Source organism: Physcomitrium patens, chromosome 19 (assembly GCF_059467195.1).
Source record: "Physcomitrium patens ecotype Gransden chromosome 19, ASM5946719v1, whole genome shotgun sequence".
Classification (NCBI taxonomy): Eukaryota; Viridiplantae; Streptophyta; class Bryopsida; order Funariales; family Funariaceae; genus Physcomitrium; species Physcomitrium patens.
The window spans coordinates 2644624-2660198 of record NC_143428.1 but is presented as its reverse complement, the minus strand read 5'-3'; the positions used below and the strand labels follow the sequence as shown (position 1 = coordinate 2660198).

At 37.4% G+C, this 15575-nt stretch overlaps 2 protein-coding genes across 6 annotated transcripts; both read left to right on the top strand.

The window, feature by feature from the left end:
• The first annotated feature begins 462 nt into the window (after positions 1-462).
• On the top strand, positions 463-5950 carry LOC112295687 (putative LRR receptor-like serine/threonine-protein kinase At1g53440). Its single transcript, XM_073529041.2, has 9 exons — positions 463-539; positions 787-2026; positions 2166-2534; positions 2827-3356; positions 3440-3595; positions 3880-4212; positions 4371-4585; positions 4740-5029; positions 5269-5950. Exons 1-9 carry the CDS (start codon positions 463-465, stop codon positions 5539-5541), a joined length of 3483 nt encoding a protein of 1160 aa, XP_073385142.2. The 3' UTR covers positions 5542-5950.
• A 4859-nt stretch (positions 5951-10809) lies between these two features.
• LOC112272804 (folate-biopterin transporter 1, chloroplastic) lies at positions 10810-15486 on the top strand. 5 transcript variants are annotated; one of them, XR_002966819.3, is made up of 10 exons: positions 10810-11233; positions 11464-11727; positions 12143-12393; positions 12689-12753; positions 12901-13063; positions 13248-13396; positions 13531-13788; positions 13908-14076; positions 14178-14285; positions 14489-14581. XR_002966819.3 is itself a non-coding variant. In XM_024500920.3 (10 exons), exons 1-10 carry the CDS (start codon positions 11089-11091, stop codon positions 15137-15139), a joined length of 1740 nt encoding a protein of 579 aa, XP_024356688.1. In that variant the 5' UTR covers positions 10810-11088; the 3' UTR covers positions 15140-15486. The 5 variants fall into 5 exon arrangements, 4 of the variants coding, with proteins under 4 accessions (XP_024356688.1, XP_024356686.1, XP_024356689.1 ...); XM_024500920.3 differs by lacking the exon at positions 14178-14285 and adding an exon at positions 14822-15486 and having other exon boundaries at positions 12143-12258; XM_024500918.3 differs by lacking the exon at positions 14178-14285 and adding an exon at positions 14822-15486.
• The last annotated feature ends 89 nt before the right edge of the window (positions 15487-15575 follow it).

Genomic DNA, 15575 nt, shown 5'->3' with positions numbered 1-15575 from the left:
TGTGCGGCAATTCTCTCACAGTAACGGGGCATCTGATCCTGCTCCCTTTCTGTGCAGGGGTCGTGGCATGTGACTGCAGTTGATACTTCGCAGGAACAAATTGGAGTTATGATCAGTTTGCAATTAAAAATTGATAAAAAAAATGACGTAGTAAGTCGTCTGATCTACAAACACACCGATCATTTCTAATGTGCTTTGTTTTTGGCTCAACTTACGGTGTGAAGTTATTTGCAATGGAAAGGAGTTGCTTGTTTCGCGTGGATGATAATAAAGCTACTCTCAGAAAGTTTTCTTGTGAGTACGAAACAAACTGATCTGTCGGAATGTCTGATTGGGTATCACATCATGGGTCTTGTTTCTAGAGTTTCATGTAGGTTTTCTTAGTCTTGGTGGAGTATTCTGACAATCCTGCTTCTTTTTACAGACATTACCAAACTCTTCAGCAGCACATTATCCTGAGAGATGGTGAAACTGCTAAAACCCTTGAATTGGTCCAGAATGATCTGCAACATAGCGGACATCATGTCTAGCAAGTCACGGTACGAAGTGTCCAGCATTCCATGCTGATCCGTGCGATCAAATGCCATTTCATGTGATTTCGTACAGTGTTTTAAAAAAAGTTGCATGTGTTCTTTGACTTCATAGTGCCATCCAGGATTTGTCAGTGTTTGAAATTTGTCCCACCAGCTTCTTCGACCTGTATTTCTTCCCTTGGTTCGCATACCACAGCTCCTGACCTTCTTCAAGTTACTGAATCCGTCCAAAACATGATTGACTTTATTGCAGATTACGTTCGTGCTCCCTGTATTCTCTCGCGATATATCTTTGTCTACTAGCCACATCGAGCCCCCTTTGGTGCACTTCTTCCGTTGCCCAACTACCTGCTGCTTCTCCCCTACCAGGACTCACCCCTGCACCTTCGCCTTCGCTAGCACCAAATGGAAGTGCCACTGATCCTGACCAAATGGCAGCGATCTACAGCCTCCCGTGGTGGCCGGATGTGTGGCGGTTCAGGGGCACGGTTCCCAACATCAGCGATATAACAGCCCCAAATCGAGACCCGTGTATCAGCCATTGGGTTGGCGTCTACTGCGACGGAGGGTTCCCCTACCAGTTCATCCTCAACATCACCATCGTGGACGTTAGAGGAGGATTCCCTCCAAATTTCCTCATCGCCATGTCTAAGCTGAAAACCTTGCAGTTTCTTCGAATTTATCAGAAGGGTGACAAAGCGACGTCCAGCTTAGGAGGAACCATACCCGCAAGCTTGGGGCAGCTTCAGGAGCTTCAAGAGATCAATTTCTGGGGGAATCAACTCGTTGGTGGTGTGCCGGTGGACGTTGCTCTTCTGCCTAAGCTCACATCCATTAACTTAGCAGATAACCACTTAACTGGACCAATTGCGCATTTATGTCAATCGAAGTCGCTGCAGACAATACTCCTGTTCGACAACCAATTCACTTCCGATATACCGGCATGCTTAGGAAGCATGAATCTTACGAACTTGAACCTCGGCGCAAACAACATCACGGGAGGCATTCCTCCGAGCTTTAGCAACTTAGTGAACATGGAGACTCTTAATCTCGACAATACGACATTGGTGGGAGGCTTACCCAATGCTATGGTGGCCAAATGGCCTCGATTGACGTCGTTGTCTATTCGAAGGAGCAACCTTTCGGGCCCGATACCACCAGCAATCGGGAGTTTGAAGCTTCTCACTTTGGTTAACCTTGCACAGAATAATCTCTCAGGTCCCATTCCGGCAACTTTCGGCAACCTGGACAGTGTCGTGACGCTAGGTCTGTATGAGAATAAGTTGACTGGGACCATACCTCCTGAGCTTGGAAACATGAAAAATCTGACAAATCTTTTGCTGTCTGAAAATTCATTGTCTGGACCGATCCCTGCGAGCCTGGGGAAGCTGTCGAAGCTGCAGCAGCTGCATCTGCAAGGCAACAAGCTGAGTGGCGCTGTTAACAGTCAAATGTTTCTCAATTTCACAGGTTTAAAGGGACTATTTCTTCAGGTAATTGGAACAGCGGCTTCGAAATAACTGTCTTCGAATTTGCAATTTCGTCCTTGTGCTAGTATTCTGTAGGAATTTAAGTTTGTTTCTGTGCTGATTCTTGGTGTTTGCTTCACTTATGAATTTCACGTTTCTTCAGATGAATAATTTCAGTGGAGTGTTTCCGAGTCACGGCATCTTTAATTCCTGCATGTCGTTGGTGAACGTGAGTATAAGCAACAACTTCTTCAGTGGGCCTGTTTTGGAGCCAAATACGACGCTTCCTACCAACTTGACCTTTCTACTCATGAGCAACAACCACTTCTCGGGAGCCATTCCAGCTGCCATGGGAGATCCCACGATTAGCTTGCAGTATCTGGATCTGTCCAGCAACTCTCTGAGTGGAGAAGTGCCTACTCAAGTCACTGGCAAAGCACGCGTAGCTCAAATCAATCTATCTTTCAACACTCTCAAGGTCACAAAGTTGCCTTCAAAGCCCGGCTTCGGCCTGTTCAACTGCCTCCCTGAGGTATGGATACCTGCACAGAAAACTTGCTGAATTTTTCCCCCTTTAAAACTCGGCTTCTACACGAAAACGTTGGAGAAAACAAATAGATATTAAAATTACGACACAAGCTGCTAAAAAGAAAAAGATATGTTCCTCAATGATGCATAGAATCAGTGAGAATCCATGTTTGCGTGCTGTGTGTGTCCTTCAATGACCTGGAAATTAACCATTTGATGATGTGTTCTTTTTGGCTAGCGTGTATTTCTATGTGCGAGTTCACAGACTAGGCTCATAAGCTGGAACTTGGTTGCAGGATAATAATTGCATAGAGAATCAGCGGGGACATACCGAGGAGGTTGCCATAAACGTAGGAGGACCTGAGTACCATGAATACGAAGCAGACATCCCAACTTCAGACTATTCCATCGAGATGTATACAAACTCATCAACATCCGTCTGGTCCATGAGCACGAGGGGAATAGACGGTGGGGGAGTCATTAATGGATCCCAAACCCTCTCGAATGCCGAGAGCATCGATTCCTGGCCTCTATACAACACTGCCAGAACAGGAGCCGATTCGTTTCAATATTACATACATTCTCTGGTACCTGCCAAATACAAAGTTGCCCTAGGCTTTGTGGAGCTAAATACTGATGTGCGCCCCGGAGACCGTATTTTCGACATTTGGATCCAGGGGAAATTGGTGTACCAAGGGATGGATGTGATGGTGCGAGCCCAGGGAATTTTCGAGCATTTGTTCAAACCTTTGATGTGGAAATCAGTCATGCTGGCGCTGGGGGGCTCCTGTCCATCGAGCTTCGTGGACGCGGGAGTTGGCCTCTAGTACTGAATAAACGGTTCAAACAAGGATTCTACTACGGACCGACTCTTTCTTCTCTTCGCGTCTATCGACCCAAGGAACTCAGTCGACTCGCCAAAATTGGTATCATCGTGGGTGCGACTGCAGGAGGAGTGCTGCTTGCAGCAGTGTTTCTGTTGATTGGGTTTTGCTACATAAAACGTAAACAGAGGGAAAAAGAATTGAGAGAGGAGCAATCATCACTTGGACTCATGTTTTTCAGGTATGAGGGACTGATCTCCAGATGTTTAGGCATGGCAGTACAACAGACTTTTGAGAGATATTTGCGTGCACTTGCATTTTCACAAAGAATATACTATTCTCGTGGATGATTGTGTTTCCAAACTGAACTCCACATACCTCGACGTGAATTACTTGGCCAATTTCAAACCAGGAAAGACGCCAGTCGCATCAGTATAACTTGAAATTGTTCTGTTTGGTGGATCGTGGTGAAGAAAGGGTACACTATTATAAAGCCTAACACGATTCATGTTTTGGAACATTCAGATACAGTGAACTAGAAGCGGCAACAAATAAGTGGTCAAGCAAGAATTTGCTTGGTGAAGGAGCATTCGGCAAAGTTTACAGAGGTGTTCTTTCAGACGGTACAATTGTTGCCATAAAGCAACTTATCACCAAAAAGGTTGGTCCAATGTGTTCCAAGGAGTCTTTCCTCAACGAAGCCCGGATCATCAGTACCACTCGCCATCGCAACTTGATTGCCCTCTTGGGTTGTTGCTTCGAGACTGAAAACGCCATGTTCGTCTGCGAGTACATGCCCAATGGCAGCCTTCATGACGTCCTTTTCGTGAGAGAAATCTCGCTTGACTGGGCACAAAGGTACCAGCAGCAACCTCATTCCTCGTCAAATTCTTCATCGATGTGAAAATAGTTACGAAAAGAATTTACTTACAATCATAGACTCCTTATGTGCAGTCGCTTGATCTGCTAGTGAAGCTGGAACGATTTCTATTGATTCAGTGCATACTTCTGCCCAGGATGACGATCGCAAAGGACGTCGCAAACGGGTTGCGTTGCTTGCACGAAGAAACTGTGAACCGGATCATTCACCGTGACGTGAAACCTGCTAATATTCTCTTGGACGAGAAGATGAGTGCCCGAGTCGCGGACTTTGGATTAGCACGACTTGTAGCTGACCAAGAAATTGACGTCGTCACTAATGTCATGGGGACTCGAGGATACCTTGCTCCTGGTACCTGTTGAGCATCCTAAGTCAAATTGCTTTTGTGACCGATTGAAACATTGTTCCAGCGTCGCATGAATCCATTCATTCTTAATAGATTAAAGTGACTTAGTTATGGAATGATTGAACCATAACGACACTCCTCTGGTTTCCGATCGTGCAGAATACGCATTGAATGGACATCTGTCAGACAAAGTGGACGTATACAGCTACGGAGTGGTGTTGCTGGAACTAATCAGTGGGCGCCATGGTATGCAACTATCTGAAGATGCAGAACCTATAGGCATTTCGATGGTGCATTGGATTTGGGATATGGTAGAGGCAGGTAAAGTTCTCACCATAGCCGATCCTACTCTCGACCATAGATTCTACAACGAAGATTTCATTCGGATGGTAGAGATTGGGCTCTGGTGTACTCAGAGCCATCCTCACATGCGGCCCAGCATGAACCAGGTTAATGATCTTTCTCTGCCAAACCTTCAAAAGTTGCAACGATTCTCAGTTTTTTCAACTTGCAACTCAAACTCCATCGTCGGAGGCCTGCACACACTCATGAAACACATTAGCTCATTATCTGGCCTTTCACATCGCTTTCTTAATTCCCCCATGAACATAGTCCCCAACTTGAACTCCAGCACTAAGGCTACGACTAACTGACAACACATGCGAATGCTGTCGCTATGCATCACCAGGTAGTGCGTATGTTGCAGAGAGAAGCTCGCGTGCCCAAGCTAGTGGAACAAAGAACCATGTACGAGACGCGCGACACGAAGGGACTACCAGTGAACCCATTCGATGAGATGGAGTGGCCATCGTACGTGGCCGAGGTTCCGACACTGGGCTTGAAGGAGGAGAAAAACAACGGCGACACGGCCAAAATGAGAAGTGACGACACTCAGGGGTCCAGCACCACGCCAAGCTTCGACAACTCCATCTCGCAAGTGTCTGGTGTTACGCCGCGCTAAATCCCACGCCATGGTTCCTGCTTGCGCTGCATCACCATCTCCATCTGGTCGATCCCCTCGACTTTATCAAGGGCACCGTTGTCGGCATTCTTCAGGTTTTGCATTGCGATGCATCGCGATCTGTGGCTGTAGCTCAGCTTCCTGCTCTCACTTAGCAAGCGGGCTCACTCCGACCCTGAGACTGTTATAGCCTGATCGGACTCCTCCAACTTCCATTCCGTGGTCTCACTTTTCTAAACAATAATTTAGTGTGACCTTCTGCTGTGTGCTTAGAATGTGACATTGGAGTCTTTGAGTTTCCTCTTTGGGTTCTGTAAACTCTTCATGTAGTTCATTAAGTGAATGTTCATACATGTTATGTTTTGAACTTGACTTGACTTTTTATGTGGTATCAAGGTTGGTTTATAAATTTTTTACGATTCAATAATGTTTTCTACTTGTTTATCCCTGTTTGTTTGTTTGTTTGTTTTTGTTTTTGTTTTTTTCTTTTTCCATCTTGGCTTTGTCTTTGATACCAATATATATATGTATATATATATATATATATTTGTAAGTATGGATATGTAATAATATAATAATACAATAATTTTTATATTATTACACTACTACATTTTATAAGATTTGTACCACATTATTTTAAAAAGATTCTAAGCTATATTTTGAGATCTCTAGTTTCATATAATATATGTTTATTTAGAATCTAAAAACCATATGGTTTCTACCATTGTCTTATTTGATTTAGAAGCTTCTACATATATTTTGTATAAAAAAAAAATACAAAGTATTGCAAAATATCTTTATTGTATACATGTAGAAGTTGTAAAAGTTTAATTTTAATCTTTTTGAAATTTTATCTATAAAAGATTACTAATAGAATTATTCTTAGAAGGTCATAAGATATTTTAGTGTTAATAAATATTATTTATTTAATTAATTCAATGGTGTTATTATTTTAGTTGTTGAAATATAAAATTTTAAATACATTATATAACTTAAATTATAATATTATATTTTCTAGTAATGTAGTTATATAATCTTATTTTAATAATATTGATTTGTCTAAAAAAGCATCATAGCAGAAATATTATTTTCAAAAGCTTAAAAAATCAAATATATATTTATTTAGTAATAAAAAAATTATATTAGCTACAAAAATATATATTTATTTTACATTCAAATAAAATCTATCTATTTATCAAGGATTTGAAGCATAACAAAACTCCAAAGAAGTAATACATTCTTCTAACACTTAAAAAGAGAAAGTAAACAAATCAAAAATAGATACAAGATAGAAACTAGAACGACTAATGTTGAATACAAAAAAACTAGATATTCTTGAATTAAGACAAGAATTTAAGAAAGATATTGATAAGAATGAAGAAGGCATTACTCTAGCCTCCATATATACTATCTAACTATAGAACTTTGTTCTATAGATCGTTCAATACATGTCCAATTTGCAAGGCCAATTTCCTATATTTATACCACATAACCAACTTGTATAATAAGTAGTCAACATATGAAACTTGTGGCCAACTTGTTGGCCAAAGATTTAACCTATCAATCTCCTACAAACACTTGTAAAGTCAAATCCTCATCTACAAAGCTTCTAAAAAGCTTTTCCACAAGATAGTATCAAATTTATTTATTTTTATTTCTATCTAATTTTTCTTATCCTTGTACTTACTAATACGAATGTTGATGTCTATGACACTATTATTTTAGAAAAACTTCTAATCTTGTTTTAAACCAATATAAGGAATTTCAAGGTGTGTTTAGAAAAATTAATGTAGATATCTTTTCTTAAATTTTTTTTTATGATTTTAAAATTAACTCCAAAACTGAGAAGAATCAATTGCAAGGTAGATTTATATACAAACTTATATACAATAAATTATTTGGTGTAAAAAAATATATAAATGAGAAGTTTTGGAAAATTTCATATTTAAAATTATACTTTTTTGTAAGTACAAAAATCTTCTATGTAGAAATAATAATAATAATAATAATAATACTAATAATAAAGAAAATCTATTTTATGAATGTTTGTAATTAATTGAAGATTGAATACGTTTTCCACTAAAAAAATAATATTTTTTATCATTTATATTTAATTTTCTTGATCTACTAATCAACCCATGAAATACAATGAAATGAAATGAAATTGATATACAAAATACTTAATGGCTAATATACATTAAAATTAAAATCATAATTAATCAAAATATTTTAAATTATGTATAAATATATTTCAAAAAATATTTATGCCTATTGATATGAAAACATTTCTAGTTATGACTTAAAATTAAATGGAAAATATATTTTCTTAAATTTTTAATATATTAATCATTTAAATTTAAAAAAATATCATTAATTTGAAAAATAAAATATATTAAAAATAATATATTTGTATTAAATTATAAAAAAATTATATTTATATTTAATATTATATATATGTACACATATATACTTAATTTTGAATGAAAATCTTCTAATTTGTGAAAACATGAAATAAATACAAGAATGTTAATAAAATTTTATTAAAATAAATTTTAAATAGTTATTATGCTTATTGAAGTATTTCTATTCTATAATCTAAATATAATATAATGTATTGTTATAGAAGTTAAAAAAATATTATTAAATACCTTATATAAATAAGTTTATCTTAGACAAAAAATAACTAAATAAACATTTCTATAATCAATAAAAATCTATTTAAAAAATATAAAAAATACATCTTTAAGTTATAAAATTAGTAATGTCTATATTTACTACAATTTTTCAAGATGTTTGTTTAAGTATGTCAATTAATTCTTTTGTTATTGATGCATAAAAATATCTCTTTGATAATTTTAGTATATATATATAAATTTTTTAAATATTATTTTAAATTCAAAACAACCATACAAAATTTTATCTGTTATAAGTATAATATGACTTTATAGTAGCTAGAGAATTTGAATCAAATAATAATTATTATTTTAGAAATAGAATTTAGAAATTTCTTGGTAGCTTTAATTATCAAATATTATCACAGAATTTCTATTATCTTATAATATTTGCAATAAAGAAAAGCCTCTAAAACATTGCTTGTATAGACTTCTCTTACAAGTAACCATTTTCAAAAATTATAATCATTTGTTTCACCAGACTTTAATACAACTGTATCAACTTCAAACACATAATACTTAGTATTTGTAATAGCAGATTGTTTGGAACCTTGTAATGAAGCTATTGGAAGTGAAGAAACAACCAATGTTTTATTAATAGTAAAATCCTCACAATTTAAGTTTAAAATTTTAATTTTATTTAGAATCACTATATTTTAAAATAGATATTTAAATTTTGTAATTGAATTTATAACAACATTTTTATGATTTAAAACTAATTACTTCTTTTAATATTTAAAATTTAAGGTATTTGAAAAATATTTATAGGTTGTAGGATTTGAACCAGAATTTTTCAAAATTGAGGATTTGAGATACAAAATATTCAATATTTTAGAATGTAATGAGTACCAATACAAATTCAAATAAAGTATCTTAGAACTTAGAAATTATTGTTGTTTTTTTAAAGAACATTTGGGATTTGGTTTATATTTCATATATTATGTTTTATTGAAATTCTACATTAAAGTTATTAGAATAAAATTATCACTTTTAAAGGTCTACTCTAAGATTCCTACCTGTTATAATTGAATTTTTTTATTTTTTTATTTTATTTTGTAATAAATTATTAATGTTTTGTTTAGTGCAAGTAAGTTAATTGAGATTGTTAGTTAGCATAAATTACTTTTTGAATAGGCTAAGTGGTAAACTAAGTGTATGATCTATTCTATAAAAAAAAAAAAAATTGAATTTAAAATTCTTAATTGATTGATTAGATATGAATTTTTATTAATACTCATACACAACCTAACTTAAACAAATTATCTAATTATTACATAAGAAGAGTAAAATTTTATTTTATATTCTTTTATAAACTCTATGAAAAATCTTGTTTTAATCCTTTGGCTTAAAAATATGTCTTGTAAATTTTAGCTAATATCTTAAGTCACAAATATGCAAATAAAAAAAATAAAAACTAACATCTGATTTATATATTTTATTTAATTCTTTGATATTGTCTTTCATATATTTTTTTCTTTAATAAATAAGTTTACATTGAGATATAGAGGAATTAAAAGTCAACTATACTTTTGAAACAACATTGAAGGTTGTTGTATTCTGTTAAGATGTAGAATAAAATATGTATATTGTATATTATTTTTTTGTTCTAATTTTAGTATAAATCACAATAATCACATCAATTTAATACATACACATATACATATATGAATTCAGTATAAAATATTCACATATTTCATAATAAATGATAAGAATGCTAATTACAAGAATAATAATATCATAAAATCTATATACTTTAAAACTACACTACAAATTTTTGGATGAATAAATATGATAACTTATAGTTTGAAAGTCTTCTAGAATTGAAATTTCATTAAATTATGAATTACAAAAACTACCACCTATTTATATTGAAATTTGCAAAAAAAAAAAATAGAAAGAAAGAGATATAAAAAGAAAAACTAGATCAGTACTTTTAGAAGTATATATATATATATATATATATATAATGAATTTTTAAATTGACCTGCCTATCTTAACCATCATCAAAAAATTCTCCACTGTGGATCTGTATTGGTTGAAAACCATTTTGAAAAATGATTGGACTTGCAACCAATGATGATGGGTGGATTGATTTAGTAAATGCATGGGTCAATTTTACAATTCCCTTTATATATATATATATATATATATAGAGAGAGAGAGAGAGAGAGAGAGAGAGATGTATATATGAATATTTTTGTAATGAAATGTTTCTTCAACCATAATCTAAAATTGATCGGAGTTAAACTGTGTTTTTCCCTTCCACAATGTTTCTTTTTTTCTTTTTTTTATTGCATGTATGTGGATCAAAATAAGAAACTAACTAACAACTACGAAGTTGCAACTAACATTTCCAAACTCACCATCAAAAATAAAAATAAAAAATTACAAAAGCAATGAGATGTTGGCCACAAGATTCGTGAACTGCTAGACGCCCAGCCATTGGTCCAAATGGGGCCTATCGGGCGAATAACCGTCAAGGTTCCGCCACGTCACCCATCACCGTCCGCGGCGATAGCCCACCACCGCGTGCCACCACCAAGGCCAGGTGCCGTCAAGGCCTGGCTTTCGAATCCCCCTTTCCAAGACGAGAGAACGCTTCCACCGAGAGACGAATTTGGATCCTGTTTGCGCCACCCTGCTTCGCTGCTGTGAACACAACTTTGCGCCCAATCAAGTCCGTGGAGCCACTGCGAGCAAGACCGAGTTCCTTAAACCTCCCAGGTTGCGTTGTTGGGTCGGCGTAACTCTCTTGAACTATTCTTGCCAGGAGATGTTCGAAACGTTGTTGTTTATGAGTCTACCCTGGAGTTTTAGAAACATGGGTTATGGTTGACCGCAAACACAAATTGTAGACTTGCATAAGCAGGTTACAATGGCTGCAGCTTCCCTCCCATCCCTGGCTCTCTATAGAACTGGGATTTGTGGTTGTCGATATGATGAGTCTTGTATGAGTCAGAGAGCAGGGGCAGCTTGGAGGATCACTGGAGGGGACAAGAATTTGCTCTGTGCGTCTCGAGGTGGGCGGTCTTTCTTTAATTTTGGATTGGTTTTGGTCTGTTTCTGTGGATTTGGGTTGTTTCTGGAGAGTCTCACCGGAGCAGATTTTGGAGATTGGAACTGAGCGTATGCGGGTGGAGTGCTTGTTGTGCGGAAGAGTGGACTGAGTGCTCCGTAGTTGCTAGGGCTCGTAGGAGGTGACGTCTAACGCAGGCTTTGTGTTTTTGCTCATAGAATTTTCCCCGTGCAGGCAGTGTAATTACGGGGAGACATTGTGCAGATTGTAAGATACGTCGAATTAGGCCCAATTTCAGCAGATGGTTGTCTAAATCATCTTGTAAAGTTAGATACCGTGAAGCACTAAATTCAGTAACCAGAAAGGAATATGGACGCGCCCCCTCAAAATTAGCGGCGCAACGGCGAGAGGATTCATTGACTGAAAGTGTGGAATCTGTCTCTGGGAGCGATACCATGCCTTCGACTGCACCAACTCGGGATCGAAACGTTGAGAATGGTACGTTCATATTTGTGAAAAGATTGTGATTGTCATATGTTTTTGGTACGGTTAGAATGTATTCAATCTGCAGTACGCTAGAAATAGGGCGGGTTTCTATTACGACGGTTTATATCCTGCTAGTGTAATTTCACTGAATCCGACATAACGAAAGAGTCGTGTTTTATTAAGTATCTCGAACAGATTAAGGACTCAGTAATGTGGAACCTTTTATGGGTTTGATTGAATACAAACTTCCCTTTTCTTTTTTCTTTTTTTTTTTTTTTTTTTTGTCATTATTTTGTGATTATAGAAACTTTCGACATTACTCCATTTTCTCATCTAGTTCTGTTGGACTTGATTGTTGGCCGATTATTCTGTTGAGTTCACATTCACAGTAGGATATCAAGGTCATGTTATTTGATGTGCTTTACAGGGGCTACTGTGCTGAGTTCGGTGGACGTAGTTGAAGACGAAGTTCGCAATGTGGAAGTGTCGCACAAAAGTTCGCAACTTGAAATGGAAGGATTAAGGAAAAGCGAGGCAGCGAAGGTGCTTTTTGGAGTAGAAATGTCACCAGACACGATCGCAATAGCTATGGTGTATTTTGTTCAAGGAATTCTTGGGCTTTCTCGTTTGGCTGTTAGTTTTTTTTTGAAAGATGATTTGCATCTCGACCCCGCTGAGGTAAACTGGTGACTTGGTACTTTATTCAAGTAAAACCTACTGTATATTATCATCATAGGTTTTCGCGAGCAGAGGTACTTTGCATTCAAAAGTTTTAAGTTGGGGTAATGGCACATAATGTAATCTATGTTTGCATTTTTTTTTTCTTTTCCTTTTTTTCCCATTTCACTTCGCGTTTGGAGGGTATCAACAACTTTGTTAATGAGCTGCTTGACGGAAATTACCAAAGAAGAATGTACAACAGTACTTTATCTTGCCTTAATGATGTCAGAAACCTGGCTGTTTCTCATGACAGACTGCGTTTTTGACCGGCTTCTCCGCACTTCCCTGGCTAATAAAACCCCTCTATGGGTTTATCAGGTCATACAAATACATGTATTTTGTTAAATATGCTAGAATAATGCTGCTGGCTGTTTTGATCCATGAGCTGTGCCTGAATGAAGTTTTGAGCAGTGATCAGTGAGTCTCCTTGCTTATGTGCGTAGTTTACCCTTTCGTGTGCGACAGTGATGGAGTGCCATTATTTGGATACCGGCGACGCTCTTACTTGGTATTGTGTGGACTTCTTGGTGCATTATGTTGGGGCTCGCTTGCTGTAGTAGTCGATAACAAGTATGCTGCAATGACAGCAATTCTGCTCAGCTCCCTATCGGTGGCATTTTCTGATGTGGTACGGTCACTTCATGTGTTATACTATTCCAGCATGCAAATTTTGTAGCAGTTCTTGTAGCACATCCTTATCGTTTCACTATCACCAAATTTAGACGCTATTTTGAAAGCGCACAGTAAACAACCTTGTTCTACTTAATTAGCATGATGTATCGCTACTGATATTGGAGGTGCTGTTTTTCCAGGTTGTGGACTCCATGGTAGTAGAAAAAGCGCGGGGTGAGTCCCAGGGTGCAGCTGGTTCCCTTCAGAGCCTGTGCTGGGGTTCTTCGGCGACTGGGGGCATAGTTAGCGCTTATTTCAGTGGTTACTTGGTGGAAACATATGGCACAAGGTACGTACACTCAAAATCCTCGTGAACATGCGTATTTTTTGGCGATTTTGCGCACCATTTTATGATCCTTTGAACTCTAGATGTTTTCGAAGTAACTGAGCTCAAAGCCGACTAATGAGGAGGTGATTTTACAGATTTGTTTTTGGAGTTACAGCAGTACTGCCTTTGATAACCTCAGCAGTCGCGGGTCTTGTAGGAGAGGTGCCTATTAAGGCATCTAGTGGTGATCCAAAAGTCAAGTTAACTAAAATGGCTCAGTTTATAAGCACATCGAAGTCACAGCTTGGTTTTTTGTGGGAAACTGTGAAGGAGCCGAATATATTTTGGCCAACTCTCTTCATTTTCCTGTGGCAAGCTACCCCAACATCCGACACGGCCATGTTTTTCTTCACGTAAATTCTCTAACTCCTTTTCATTCATAATCTGCTGGAGAAGATTAAAAGATTGTGTTAACTTATGCCGTAGTTGACTCAGTAGTGACAACTATGGCGTACGTGTTTTATGTGTGCAGGACTAATCATCTAGGATTTGGACCGGAATTTCTAGGGCGTGTACGCCTCGTGACTGCAGTGGCATCACTTGTAGGTGTTGGATTATATAACAGCTACTTAAAAGATGTTCCCCTTCGCAGTATTTTCTTGTGGACAACTCTGTTGGGAACAGCTTTAGGTCTTACTCAGGTTTGTCTCTCTTCACCATGCAGAGTGTAAACATGAGAAGTTGATCTCAGTTTCAAAATTCTGTAGTTATTCGGCTGATCGAACCTGTTGAACTTTGTTAGGCACACCGACCTTTGCTCTTCATATTCTTATTAATGGACTTCGTCTTCTCTTAAACAAGAGACGACATTCACTGCATTACATTAAGCAATAAGCCAGACGTCTCTAATGTGAGTTTGGCCCTTCCTTTTAGACAGCTATCTGATAGAGGGATTAGTTTTGATGGAGAATGGGCCTGTTAATACCTTGACAGGTAAAATCCATCATAGTACAACTCAGGCTGGAAGTATGAATACTTTCTCTAATATAAACCTTCAACAATTTAAGCACCACATTGAAGAATATTTTCGTGGGTTTGATGTGGTTCTTGCAGTTATTGCTTGTCACTGGTGTCAATCGGAGTTTAGGCATAAGTGACGAATGGTTCTCAATGGGAGATTCACTCTTTTTGACAGTACTAGGCCAGGTATGCCGTAAATCTCCTTATCTCAGAATCTTAGCCTAGATTTGATGATTGTTAAAATGACCAAGTTCTTTAACCTCTTCCATGCTTCGCACTATGCGACCCCATTGGTGGGTGGCCTTTGAAAGTGCTACCTGCCATTTGTTATAATTTTTCCATTTATGTGTCAGTCAGTTGACACTACTTTCGTCATGATTTTGTAGATTGAGACTACATTGTACTGAGGTTTCATGAAATTTGCAGGTATCATTCATGCCAATTTTGGTGCTGGCAGCTAGACTATGCCCACCAGGTGTAGAGGCAACACTCTTTGCCACTTTGATGTCTATCAGCAACGGAGGTGGCGTTACTGGGGGAGTTCTTGGAGCTGGTCTTACACAGGTCCTTGGCGTCACAAGCCAGAACTTTGACAACCTAGCACTTTTACTCCTGTTATGCAATGCCTCCTCCCTGCTCCCATTACCGTTCCTGAATCTCCTCCCGTCAGAGAGTGAGCTTGCGGCAACAGTGGAAAAGGCAGAACAGGCTCAAAGAGACTTTGAGAGTTCTAAACAGGACTAGTTTCCAACCCCTTCTCCTACACGGATTCTTACCGTACATGTAGTCTTTTCCACAGTTATACATCACATCCAATGCAGTTCAGTTATTTTCATTACCTACAAGGACCTCTCAGGTTTTGAGATAGAATTCAGGTTCTTTTACATGAGCCATTCTTGTGATGATTTGCTCAGTGAGCCAATGCTAATACTTCAATCTAGGGTGCGAACGAATTTAGGCAATAGATGTAAGATTATCCCGCTGACATGGTATTCTCCTAGTCTGTCAAATACAAGAATTGCAGGGGAATGTCCAGACCGTGTAGCATGAATTATTGCCGCATTCTTTGATAATATTCTTTCTGTTCGACACTTGTGTTTTGGTTACTTGATCTGTGTTGATTCTTCTCTTGTTCATCTGAATTCGTGGGTGTGAAGATGTGCTTCAGCCACGCGTATTG